Source organism: Lygodium microphyllum, chromosome 9 (genome assembly GCF_053477565.2).
Source record: "Lygodium microphyllum isolate KBCC chromosome 9, Lygodium_microphyllum_v1.1.10, whole genome shotgun sequence".
NCBI lineage: Eukaryota > Viridiplantae > Streptophyta > Polypodiopsida > Schizaeales > Lygodiaceae > Lygodium > Lygodium microphyllum.
In genome coordinates this window covers 9,423,052-9,436,038 of record NC_141143.1, presented here as the reverse complement: position 1 = coordinate 9,436,038, position 12,987 = coordinate 9,423,052, and the positions used below count along the sequence as shown (strand labels likewise).

At 36.6% G+C, this 12,987-nt stretch overlaps 1 protein-coding gene across 1 annotated transcript; it reads right to left on the bottom strand.

Annotated features, from left to right (window-relative positions):
- Nucleotides 1-3,039: 3,039 nt before the first annotated feature.
- Nucleotides 3,040-3,720, bottom strand: LOC148030802 (uncharacterized). Its single transcript, XM_087685622.1, has 3 exons — nt 3,639-3,720; nt 3,444-3,545; nt 3,040-3,318 (listed from the first exon to the last, which is right to left on the bottom strand). Exons 1-3 carry the CDS (start codon nt 3,681-3,683, stop codon nt 3,079-3,081), a joined length of 387 nt encoding a protein of 128 aa, XP_087541748.1. The 5' UTR covers nt 3,684-3,720; the 3' UTR covers nt 3,040-3,078.
- Between the last annotated feature and the right edge of the window lie 9,267 nt (nt 3,721-12,987).

Sequence of the window (12,987 nt, the reverse complement as noted above, 5' to 3'; positions counted from 1 at the left end):
AGGTTTGAGCAAGCAAGAAACGGGTAAGAAGCTCTCCCATTCTTCCACTCTCTCTCTTGGATAATGCCTGTGGAGGCACCGGAAGAAACGGTTGAGTAAAAATCTCAGATTGCTGTGAGATTTGGTGTGCAAGTAGATCACTGTATATTTTACAAATAATCCCTTTATTTCCCGCAGTTATTTTGGGCATTTGAGGCTATTTCAGGCCCCGTTTTAGAGCCGCAAGGTTGCGGACAACAGTTTCAGGGTACATTGTGATTTTCGCTATATTGATCGAAAGTGGGTGGGCAATTTATAGATTGCGAATCAGTAATTTTTGAGGTGTTTGCAAGAAGCAAACATAAGGTTTATCTGCAAAAAGGTTGCAGATTACATATACTATTGAGCAATCAGTGAAAAAGGTTGCTTGGTGTATTGTTGTGCACATGTTGTGGAAGATTGCAGAAGACTACCTTGCTGTGTTATATTCTTGTTTGTGATAATGGCAGAGAATAGTGAAAATCCCATTATTGAGAAGCTTGATAAGAACAACTACCCTTCATGGAAGTTCCGTGTGACGAACTTCCTCACAGGAAAGGGCCTTTACGAATTTGTTTCAGGTGGAGAAAAGGAGCCAGAGCTGGGTATCCCTCCGACTGTAGATGAGTTAAAAGCATGGAAAGAGTGGAATGCGAAAGACAAAAAGGTGATGTATTGGCTATCTGCAGTTATTGATAATACTATGTTGGGACATATCAGGAATGCATAAACTTCACATGTAGCTTGGACAATTTTTGAGAGCATATTTTTAGTAAATACAAATGCATAAAAGATTCAACTCAAGCAAGAGTTGAATGCCTTGAAGAAAGGAAAAATGTCTGTCAATGAGTATGTGTTGAAGGTGAGGAGCATTGCAGATGCTTTAGCAGCAATTGATGCAATGCCAGATGATGATGATTTGGTTTCATCCACTCTGAGTGGCCTTAACAATGAGAAGGCATGGAAATAATTTGTAACTTCAGTATATGTACAAAAGCCATTTTCAGATTTTGATGAGCTGATCTCTCTCATGATTATTGAAGAGATCAAAATGCAGGGTGATTCATCTGAAAGAAATGGTGAACAGGTCCAAGCATTTTACTCCAGTTCAGGAAGGGGACGTGGTAGATCTTGAGGCCATGGCATTAGGGGAGTTTTGAGGTCTCGAAAATGCCTTTTAGGATGTGGAGAGAGAGTGCTCTAGACCAATAAGAGCAAAGCCTCCGTAACGGAACTTCTAATTTAAAAAAAATAAAAAATCATTTTACAAAAATATATAAATATGATAATATTACGAATTTGTATTTTTATTATGTATTTTTAGTCTCTTATATTCGTGATTATGACATATTTTGCATTAATGGCATAGAGTCTCGGCTGCTTTTATTTAATGATGTTTCTAGATTAATGATAATGACTGATGTAATCGAAATTCAAATTGGTGAAAAGCATGGCGCTCAGTTTTTTCCCTCGTTTCTTTTATTCCTCTATTGTTTTTCCCTCCGTTATGATAGCCTAGTCCTCTCTCTCTCTCTCTCTCTCTCTCTATCTCTCTCTCTCTCTGTGTGTGTGTGTGTGCATGTATCTCTCTCTTCTACCATGGATACAGAAATTCGACCTTCAACAAGGCGTCCAAGCTCCCAAATCACATCCATATCAGTGTTTAACTCATTCCAAACTGATGGAAGATGGATTCCTACTATCATTAGCAAAGGTAGTTGGATCACCATGCAACAAGCAAAACGTGGAAAAAGGCAAAGACATGAGAGCTCATTTATCTCTGCTTGGAAGGGCAGAATCCGAGATTTTAAGCTTGGAGCAAATAAGAATAGTATCAAAGAGGTACTAGTGCAACATGTGTTCATGCATAGAGAGCTGTGTTTGAAACCTGGATCTTCAAAGCTTCCAATGCATAGACCAAATTGTAAGAATTTGATTCTTAAAGTTTTTCCTTTCTTAAACATGGTTTAGGTTTTTCCATTATAATATTTGTTTATCTTGTAGATGTCTATCCCTCTAATCTTGAGGAATGGCAACCAGTGGAATCTATTATTGATGTTATTGATGTTATACATGGTTCAATTGGAGAAGAAATGTATAGAGGTAGAAAGAAGACAGAGCTTGCAGAGAATGGAATATTCTTTTATGACCATTCTTATGTTATTCCTATGCGGTGTTGCCAATGGGGATCAATAAAACTCCTTCCTTTGCCAGATTTTTCAAGCTTTGAGTGGCCTTTGCCAAGTCCAGCTACTAGTGAGGGCTATAGATGTAAGATATTTTCTGAGATCCAGAAAGCACTAAAATCTAATATCTCAAGTAGGCTAAGCAAAGTTACTTTATTTATGCCTATTAATATATTTATTGATTTCTTCTCTAATATGGAGATAAGAATAACAAAAACCATGCTTTCAGTGAAGAGACTAACATATGATCATATCATACAATTTGTTGATGAAGGATGGGATACAAGGACAGAAGGAAAAATTATATGTAAGATAGATCAAGACTCTATAGCTTGTAAATATATGATTGCTACTCAAAATTTTATCCTTAGCTTTTACTATAGTCGATGGCATTTTGTTGGTAGTAGTCTAGTTGCTTTAGACCAGAATCTTAATGATTTCAGCAAGGATCCTATTGTGGATCTTGATATTTGGTTCAACGAGTATATTATTGCAATCTTAAAGATCAGAAAATCATGTACGCTACATCAAGTGAGGATGGATTTACAAAATGAAGACATTGAACTACCATGCTCCTTTGTATTCCAACTTGACAAGAAACGAGTAAGTTTTCACATCATATTATATCTACTTAGATGTATATCAAGATCTCACTTTCTAACTAACAAACATTTGTAATTTATTTTTTGCAGATATCGAAAAGGAGAGAAAATAAAATACACTGCAATGACATTCAAGAAAAGATATCTTTACTATCAATATAAAATACATGTACAAATTTTGTAGCAGATGTCTATCTGCCATCTCTATGAGATATACAAGGGCTGAAGGGCAAATTTCTATATATGAAGGCCTACAAGGCGATATGGCAAAGCTATTTCTTTTTTGGAGAACTATCCTTTCTAGGAGTCCTTTTGCCTTTCTTTGATGTCTTGGGTATAGAAGGTGTTGAAGCTGTGGATTTGCCTTCCGTGGTTATAGGCACCGCATCTCCTTCATGGTGCAAATCCCCACCAATCTCTGTTGTTGGTTGTATACAATTGATTATCATATACTTCAAGAGCTTTGCTCTGATGTACCAAATATGCTCAGATGTATAGCAATCCTTCGAAAACTGTCACACATTTATAGAAAAAAGAGTTTTAGTTCATTATTGTTCTTACAATAGACTATATTTTTATCATCAATGGACTATTTGCAATTAATATCTATCTTAAAGTTTAGCATCTTTCATATTACCTTTACATGTTTATCATCATTAAGATAAACAAAGTTAACCATTCTTCTAGCATTTGCAATCACCCTCCAGCCACAAGAATGGCTATCATCCTGATGGGGACACTGCAACCACCAACACAAAGTAAAACTATAAAGAGGACGAATGGTAGTTCATAGAACAAACTCATGTTTCAATTATTTTAATGAATAACTTACTGCAACTTGTCTATATTGCATTGTTGCAAGCAAATCAGATGGCATAGGGGGTCTTTTCTCTAGCTCTTCAATTAATCTTTTGGCACCTCTGTATATAAAATATGTTGAAATTTAGAGTACTTACAAAAAAAAGAATTGAAATACAAGGAGCCCTTGGATAATATAACTTACAATTTAGCATTTCCATGGCTTCCTTTTATAGAGTTGATTAAAAAGCATTGCTTATCCACAAGGTCTATTGCAATCAAGCTCCAATGAGAACTAAAAGCAATCATATCTCAACAAATTAGTAGGATAAAATCTCAAAAACTCTAATAGAATATTGAATCACTTACTTTTCATTATATGGAATTATAAGCAGCTCCAAAGTATCGAAGTCAATCAAATTGAGCCAGTGCTCAATAAAACTTGCATCAAGCTCATTCCTCATAAAGAATGAGATAGATGGATCAAAAACCTCAATTTTTTGTTGTATATCCAAAGGAAACTCATGCATTATACACCTAGAAAAGGCATAGAAATAGTGAGTATAAACAAGAAAAATCTTATTGCTAAAAAAATATCAAAAAGTATAAGTAATTATGGATGGACATACCTTAGGCCAGCAAGAATAAGACTGTCATTTACTTCTCTTCTTTTATCCTTAAGAATCTGAACACATGCAACATCAAAGGAGATAACCTCAGTTCTTTTGCCTAAGTCACCAGGTAAGAAACAAAACACACTGAATCCTTTTGGATTAGTTGCTTCAAGAAGGGTGGCTAGCTCATTTTCAAAGGACTCTAGTTGCTCTATTTCCCTTTCTTCAACCCTTTGCCTCCTACACTCTCTCCATTTATCTGCTTGTTCCTCTTTAGCCTTCTCCTCTTTTTCATGTTGCCTTGTATCCTTCTCATGGGTGACATCCTCAACCCTGACACCAGAATCATCTTTCTTTCTTCTAGCTGGGGGCACATTAAGGATATTAAATGTCTTCATATCAGTGAGGGGAATTGGCTCAAGGACCTTTGAAAATCTATGTCTTAGCCTCCTAAGAATTACCATGTCCTTGTCCATGAGTGTGAGCCTATGAGCATGAGCAGCACAAATGTAGGCATCTTGGAAAAACTCAATTAGAAAATCCTCTGTGGCTTCTTGTATACAATTAAGAGCTGTTCTTGTCCATCTGAAACTATCCAAACTATATCTGTCACAAATTTCCCTGACAAGCCTCTGAAAAGACAACTTTGGAATTGCATTGTCAAGAGCATTTACTGCCTTCCTAATCTCCCGTAGACACCTGACATTTTGAGAAAACCTTCTCCTTGGCTTTGACTTTCTAGAGAGCTTCTGAGGCTTTGAAGACTGATGAATCTTTGATGCTAAATCCCTAGGATCAATCTTCTCTTTTCTTGCTGTTGCCTTAGTCCTAGCCATCTGCCAAAAAAACATATGTTACTTCTTCTCCAGCATGTAAAGCAAAACGCGAGTCCCAGACAAGAGTTATCTATGCTGCATGGCGTTTTCTCGTATCAGCTGAATTTTTCTCGAGCTGTCTAGTGAAACGCGAGTGTCAAGCAAGGCGCCTCCTTGCAGCTGCTTCTTTTCGCGTTTCACCGGACTTGTTGTCCATTGTGTCCAGTGAAACACGAATTTAAGCCAGGAAACCTGCTTGAAGTACCTTATTTTCGCGTTTCACCGGACAGCTCATGAATAGCATAAAAATTGACAAAACCAAGAAAAAAGAGCTTTGATCCAAGGAAAGCTTTTAAGATTACTTAAAATATCCATAGAATTAGGGAGGAAAGAAACAGGCACCGAGAGCATGGAATTCTCAGATAAGTAATTATTTACAGCAGCATGGATTTCAGATAGCTCATGCAGATCACAGTAAGATTTTCTTAAATATCCACAATATTAAGGAATGCTTTCACTGTGGAAAAAATTCTTTTGTAGTGGTCATGAGCTAATAATAACATAAAGGATTAAGGAAAAATATCAAAACAATGCATTGAAAGGAGCTTGTTATTGAAAAGCAAGATGCAGAAACCATACCTTCTTCTTAGCTTGTTCTTCACAATCTCAGCCTAAAGATGACAATATGCTTGAAGGTTTGCTTTGTTGGGGAAGCAGTGAAATGCTTGGAGATTGGAAGGAAATGCGTGGAGACTGGAAGGAACACCAAAAACAAAGATGGAGTAGCGATGAAATGCGATGAAAGCTGAAGGCGGTGAATTTGCATGGACTCAACGTTCTTCGCAAAGTGTTAATAACACACGTGTGACGTACTCTCGCTTATCGGAATTTTTAATTTACTTGGAAAAGGGTTATTTAACACACGTAAAACGTATTTTTGGAAAAAGAGAATGGGCACGTCTTCTGAGGAGTTTATTACGCTGTCACTTAAGTCACACACGTGTATTTCCATTATTACACAAACTTTTTCGTTGGAACTATCACCACATGCTTAACGGTCGATATAAAAGCATTTCAAACCCATTTCTCCGACATTGTCTTCTTCTCTGCCAAAATTTCGTCTCGACTTCCCTTCAAGGTCCTTGCATCCTGTGTGGAGAGCAGTTCAACAATCTTTGATAGGTAACAATTTTTTTTATTACAAGCATTTTAACAAAATAAATTTGATTAATATAGAAAGAATGTTTTATAACACTTAAACAATTAAAGATGTTATGTGCTTTCTATCTTTTAAATGCAGCATATCTTTTCCAAAAATGATTATATCATCAATTTGTGTGTTTCCATAGATTTTATTTATTGTTCATGTTTCTTTTCTTCATTTGCAATCTTTGACAAGTAAAACGCGAGACAATGTCTGTGTTGATGATATTTTTCTTAGTATCGCGTTTCACCGGCCACATTTTAGAATAATTTTTGTCTTCAAGCTAGTGTCTGATGAAACGCGATTCCTTCACAGGCATTTGCCTTACACACTTGAATTTTCGCGTTTCACCGGTCAACTAAAAAAATTCTCCTGTTTTGATTTTTTTGTCTTGGAAAATCAATGTTGGGGCCTCTTTCTATGATATCATCTTGTTTTATTGGATATTGGTTCTTTTCTGCTTTTTTTTTCAGGGATAAATATTTTTCTGGTCAAAATGACAAAGAGGAAGCTTTCTCTGGAAGGAATGGATGAGGAGGAGATAATTGAGACATCTGATGATAGGCTCTTTGATTTTTTACACATCACTGGAAATTCTTCCAAGTTTTGCTATATCAGGGAAATTTTCAATGTTCCTTTTGATTTGAAGGAGTTATTAGAGGATCTTGATGATAAACTTAAGGAGTACAGATGTTTTTATGATAGACATGTGCAAGGTTTGGAAGTCAATGGATTTGTTCATTATAGTGATGTCATGGGAGCCACCAATACATCCAGGTCAACTTTGCTCAGCAGGTTCAACCTCATTGATGAGGAATTCAGAAAGAAAGAAACATGTTGCCCTTTCCACAGGTACCAACACCAATGCCTTCTAATCCACAAGGACGTTGGATTTATTGTGTATCTTCAGTACATGGAAAATTCTTCTCCAGATATAGACCAACAGAGAAAGCTAGAGGATATTGCAAGTATGGATAAGGAGGTCGAAGAGAAGGAGGAGATGTTCCAAGAAGATGTTGAGAATCAACTTGTCCAAGGTTTTGATGTAGGTTTATTCAAGAGTGACAATATCACAATGGTGGAAGAAAAGGAGATTGAGCCAAGTGCACAGGTTGATGAAGAAGGTCCTCTTGCCTGTGTTCCAACATTTCCCACTTATCTTATCAACAAGAAGAGATATGTGTTGCTAAATGATATTCAACATCTTTTTGATCTTAGAGAAGATTATTGCTTAGCAATCCTTGCAGGTTGGGGCAAAAATGACATGAATTTTATAGGTTATGAACAAGAACCACTAGCAAGTCTTGATGTTGAGGGAGAGAATTTCCAAGATAGCTCTATAGCCTTACATACATGTATTAATCAGATCATAGAATACGAAAAGGGGGGGCTACCTACAGAAGAAGAGTTCTTGCAAGTCCAGAAGAAACTTCATATTGATGATGTAGGGTATGAAGAGAGATTGAAGTCACCATCAGATGAGAAGCCCAAGAGTTCAATAAATCTTTATGATGATAGTCTTCTTGAAGAAGATGAACACCCTAAGGTATGAAATATAATTCGAAGTTACCCATTGAGTTTATGTTAGACTTTATTATGCATTATAGATAAATATCTTATATCTTGTACTGTTGTGGTTTGTTCTATAGATTGAGATTGAAGATCTGGACAACTTTCTTGGAAGGGCCAAGGGCTCTAGGCCAATGAAGCTTGGAAAAAATCAAAGCCTTGGCCATTATATTGGAAACTTAAACAATCAAACAATTGTAATATATCATAGTAGATTGTCAAGCTCTCCAAGTCTACCAATGATGGCTTTGAGAGCTATCTCAAAGGTTATTGGATCTCAAGTTTTCAGCAAAGGTTTGGACAAGATCATTTTGGTGGAGAAGGAAGAAGCCATAAGAGTTTTTGGCTTTATGCCTGGATACAGTGGATCTAGAGCTGGATATTTTGGAGTTCTTGGCTCCTATTTGCTCTCTTATGTAGGAGATAGTAAGAATTTGAAGCTTCTTCCGGGCTATCGAAAACAAGAGTTTTTGAAATACAGAGGTCTTATTGAGTGGGATGAAACAAAAGATTCCTCTAGAGGCCCTGTCGAGCTACCTGAAACCAAGGACTCCACTGAAGGCCCTGTTGAGGTGCCTGAAACTAAGGACTCTTCTGCAACACAATCAGACTAGAAGATGCCAAAGATTAAGGGTTTCTTGAAACCCATCTTTTCCCAACTCTTTGTTTGGTTTGTAACCATTCTGTAAATCTTTGCTTTGCGCAAGAATTTAAATATCTATCTTTTCTTCTTTGGGTAACAATTTGTATAGTCCTTGCTAAAGATGATGTATTGCTTGATGTGGTTGTATCTTTAAGCTTGAATTTATGCCAAATTTGTCGATAGAACCATTGAAAGACCTCTAATAAACTGTTGGCTTTGTGTCTTCCACCTCCATGTCTTGTATGTCTGAAATATTTTGTTCTTGCTTGATAATGTGATTTTTCCATACCTTGGGTTGACCAGATAGATAGAGATCCATATTGTTTAATAAAGTATGGAGCATGGTTGTATAGAATATGCTGCATAGTCAACAAATAAGGAAAGTTATTAAAAAACATTATATGAGTTCGACAATGAAGAAACAAACATATACAAACTTCTTACCATATAGTGAGTAAAGTGTTGATCACCCCAAGCTTCTGTCATTGCCTTTTTGAAAAGGTTCAATTGGTTTTTAAAGTCTTTGAGATCATCGTCATTCCATTCAGTCTTATCACAATAAAAAAACACTTTGTCTAGTGTTTCCCAAACTTTAGCTTTTCTATTTCGGGCTTGTCCATTATCAATGTGATCCTTAACTGCATTATGTAGGGATTTCCACTGATTAAATTTAATAGTTGAGCCACCATTTCTCGAGTTTATCTTGCCAAGTCTCCCATGAAAGCCTAGAAACCTTCTAGCCTTCACTCCACCAATAGATGGTTTTTTTGGGACACAATTACCATCCTTAGACTTTTGAAGATCTGGTTCAATAACAACATTGCCACCATGCAAACCAATTGCAGAGAGAACTTTTTTAACCTTTGTTATAGCATCTGTTCTAGTTGATAATGGCTTCAACTTCCATGCAAATCCTATATAGAGATGAACAAGCTTTTCGATTATCCTGCAAAGTGCATGAAGTGTACAAATATGGGCATTCGCTAAAGGAATGTCCAAGACTGGTTTAAACTGTGGATCCTTATTGTGCCTAGAGGGAGCTCTATTCCAATTGCTTGAGTTTAACTCTACAGCTGGTGACATGCAGTATAAGCAAGGAGATCTCGAGTTAGCTCCCTTTGATACATTATACATACATTTGAGTGTCTTTAGGTCACCAGCTATGTGCCACTCAATCCTGTAGTTCCCTAATCCTTCAACAAATAGCTCTTCTCCTGCTTGTTGCCTTTGAATAACATTAGGTATTGATGTTTGATGAAAAACCCAATATAGTATATCAAAATTCTCAGTATCTACCTCAAATGCTCCTAGCCACCAGATGTTATATTCAGATTGAACACTAAATGATGTTGAGTGATTGCAATGACTTGACGAAAGTGCTCTATTCATCAAGGTGATAGAGATTCTCTCCAATTTTTTACATTTCAGAATCTCACTTTCATCAAGTTTAATCACAAATCTAGCCACTCCCTGTGCCTCAACTACTGACAAGTCATAAAATTTGATCATTAAGCATTGTAGGGTGGGCAAGTCAAGGAAAATATTGTTAAATTCATTGAATGTAACCTCCTTTTTCTTGCCCTTGAAGCTAGCCTTGATATGAAAAGGCTCACCTAGAATCTCCATCACTTTGTTATTAACTCTCTGTCTGATAGTCCTAACCACAAATGGTTTCGGAAGTATGCAATTGTGTACCTGTCCTTGCTTCATATTTGATTGTAAAAGTTGGAAAAGTTGCATATAAGCATTTCGACTGATACCAATACTATCCAGTGTCTTCTGTACTAACTCAGAATCCAAAGAATGATCCTTCACAAATGACTCCAAGCATTGTTTCTTTGCCTTTTTAAATTTCTTCTTCTCCAAAATATCCTTTGAAACCACTGAAGGAAGAAGATGATAATAAAACTGAGCTGCTTTTAAAGAATCTCTTTCACTTGCATTTGGTTGTAGAAGAGATCTAAGCAAAATTAACATCACAAATCAATGCAAGTAGTTTAAATAAAGCCATATTTAAGATTTTTCAAGTGAAAAAAAATATACCTTGCTGCTTGGATTCTTTTACCACAGCCTCCTCCTCCTCGTTTGAGATTCTCAATATTTTTAAGAGCTCTTTGTCGATTTCGAAGGCCTAATAAAGTTTGCTTTTGTTGATAAGCTTTGATACGCTTTTCCAATGAATGAATTTTTTGTTGACAATCCTCTAGCTTCTGCAACAACTCTATATTGTGTTTCATCAAAAGATGATTCTCTAGTCCAAGGATATCCTTTTCTGCAACAAGATTAAGTGTATAACCTAAAAATCCATTGTAGCCATCGCCAATAAACCTCATTAATGACGAGCTATTATAGAAAGGAGGAGTGCTATTTCTGCTAGGATCTTTGGGATATAGCTTTCCATCTAACCAAAGATCAATATTCTTCTTTCCTTCAAACCTCAGTATATGTTTCATAGACTCTGTAACCGTGATAGATTTTGTTCTCTTTCTTATCGGTTCATACTCACTGTCCAACTCAATATGAAGATGATAGAGAGGTCTTTTATGAGAGCTACAGAGATCATTAGATGATTGATCCATAGCTGAGTTACAGAGATCATTGGGTGATTGATCCATAGCTAAGGATATGATTAGAAGCAAGAACGAAAACAAAGAAGAGACTAATAAGGAGGAGAAAAAAAGAAGAGAGAAACGATGGAGAAACGATGGAGGGAGGCAATCGAGTATCCACCAAAATTCAAATTGAATATTACTTTTCACTTTAATGAGGAGAGGTAAGATCTTCATTATGACAACCTTGCCAACTTTATGGCGACCTAGATTTCTAGGTTTGATGTGACCACGAGAATATCACGACAATGACTTATTAACGAATTTTGATATTTTAGCTTACCAAAATATAAACCTTTTAAAAATTCTATAAAATGATTTTATTTCGTAAATTGTTTTCTCTCTCTAGGATCTCTTACAGGGCATTTTCGAGACCTCAAAACTCCCCTAATGTATGGGACGTGCTGGCCATAACCGGCAAAACAAGTTCTATCAACAGTTTGGTGAAATGCAGGTTTTTGGAGGCAGAGGAAACTTTAGAGGCAGGGGGAGCTCTAGAGGAAGAGGTGGATGGCAGAATAGAGGTTCTAGAAATTCTGCTATTGTTTGCCATTATTGTGGCAAAACATGCCATATTGCAACCCATTGCTATGCAAAGAAGAATAATATTCGTAGTGGTTTTTTCAGTAAGGAAACTATGCATCGTCTTCATGACAGAATGAAGACAAAAATGAGCGTCTGTTTGTTATGTAGTATATAATGAATGCAGTTATAGGAAAGGGAACACATGATGATGTATAGTATGTCGATTCAGGTGCATCTTATCATATGACCAGTCATGTTGAAGGGTTTGGAGAGATGCATGACTTACAAAATCCAGGTTATGTATAGACGGGTGATGATTCATGTCACCCAATTTTACACATTGGAAAGGTTCCCTTGTGCTTGTATGATGGCCAAACAAAGATTCTGGCAAATGTATTACATGTGCCATCAATTATAAAGAACCTAGTATTTATTGGCCAAATGGTAGAGCAAGGATTACAAGTTCGATTCAATGCAAAAGGTTGTTTTGTAGAAGACTTTAACGATAAGTGTATGTTGATCGCAAAAGGAAGTAGAGTTGGCTGAATGTTCACTTTAGATGCTAGAATTCCTGCAATGGATGCTGCTATGTATGCTAAAGGAAAAGGAGTAGTTGTAGATATTGAAATATGGCATAAACGTATTGGACATGCAAATGTGCAAAGGCTGAAATAAATGCAGTCCAGAGGATTAGTTACAGCGTTGCCTTCTTTTAGAGTTGTAAAGTTGCATAAAGTCTATGAAGCATGCCAGTTTGGTAAGCAGATGTTTGGGGGCCTACAGATAGATGTTTGGGGGCATATAGATGTTTGGGGGCCTACACATAATGTATCCCTTGGTGGCAGCAAATACTTTGTCACATTTATTGATGACTGTTCAAGGAAGTTATGGGTATACTTCATGAAGGAAAAAAGTGATGTGTTTGAGCACTTCAAATATTTTAAGGCAGTTGTTGAAACCGAAATAGGCTTAAAAGTAAAGTGCTTGAGATTAGATGGAGGGGGAGAGTACCTCTCTAATGAGTTCAGTGGCTTCTTGAGGACTCATGGGATAAATAGGCAATTTACTTGCAGGTATATCCCACAACAAAATGGTGTTGCAGAAAGAAAAAATAGGCATATTGTAGAAGTTACACGGGCATTAATGGCTGAAAAGAATATGCCCAAATATTTTTGGTCTGAGGCTGTCCATACTATTGTTTACATTATGAATAGAACTCCCATAGCTATAGTTCATGGGATGACTCCTGAAGAATGCTTTACTGGCAAGAAGCTTGATGTATCACACTTGAAGGTATTTGGATATGTTGCATACGTTCATGTGCCAGATGAGCTACGAAAGAAGCTTGATGTATCACACTTGAAGGTATTTGGATGTGTTGCATACGTTCATGTGCGAGATGAG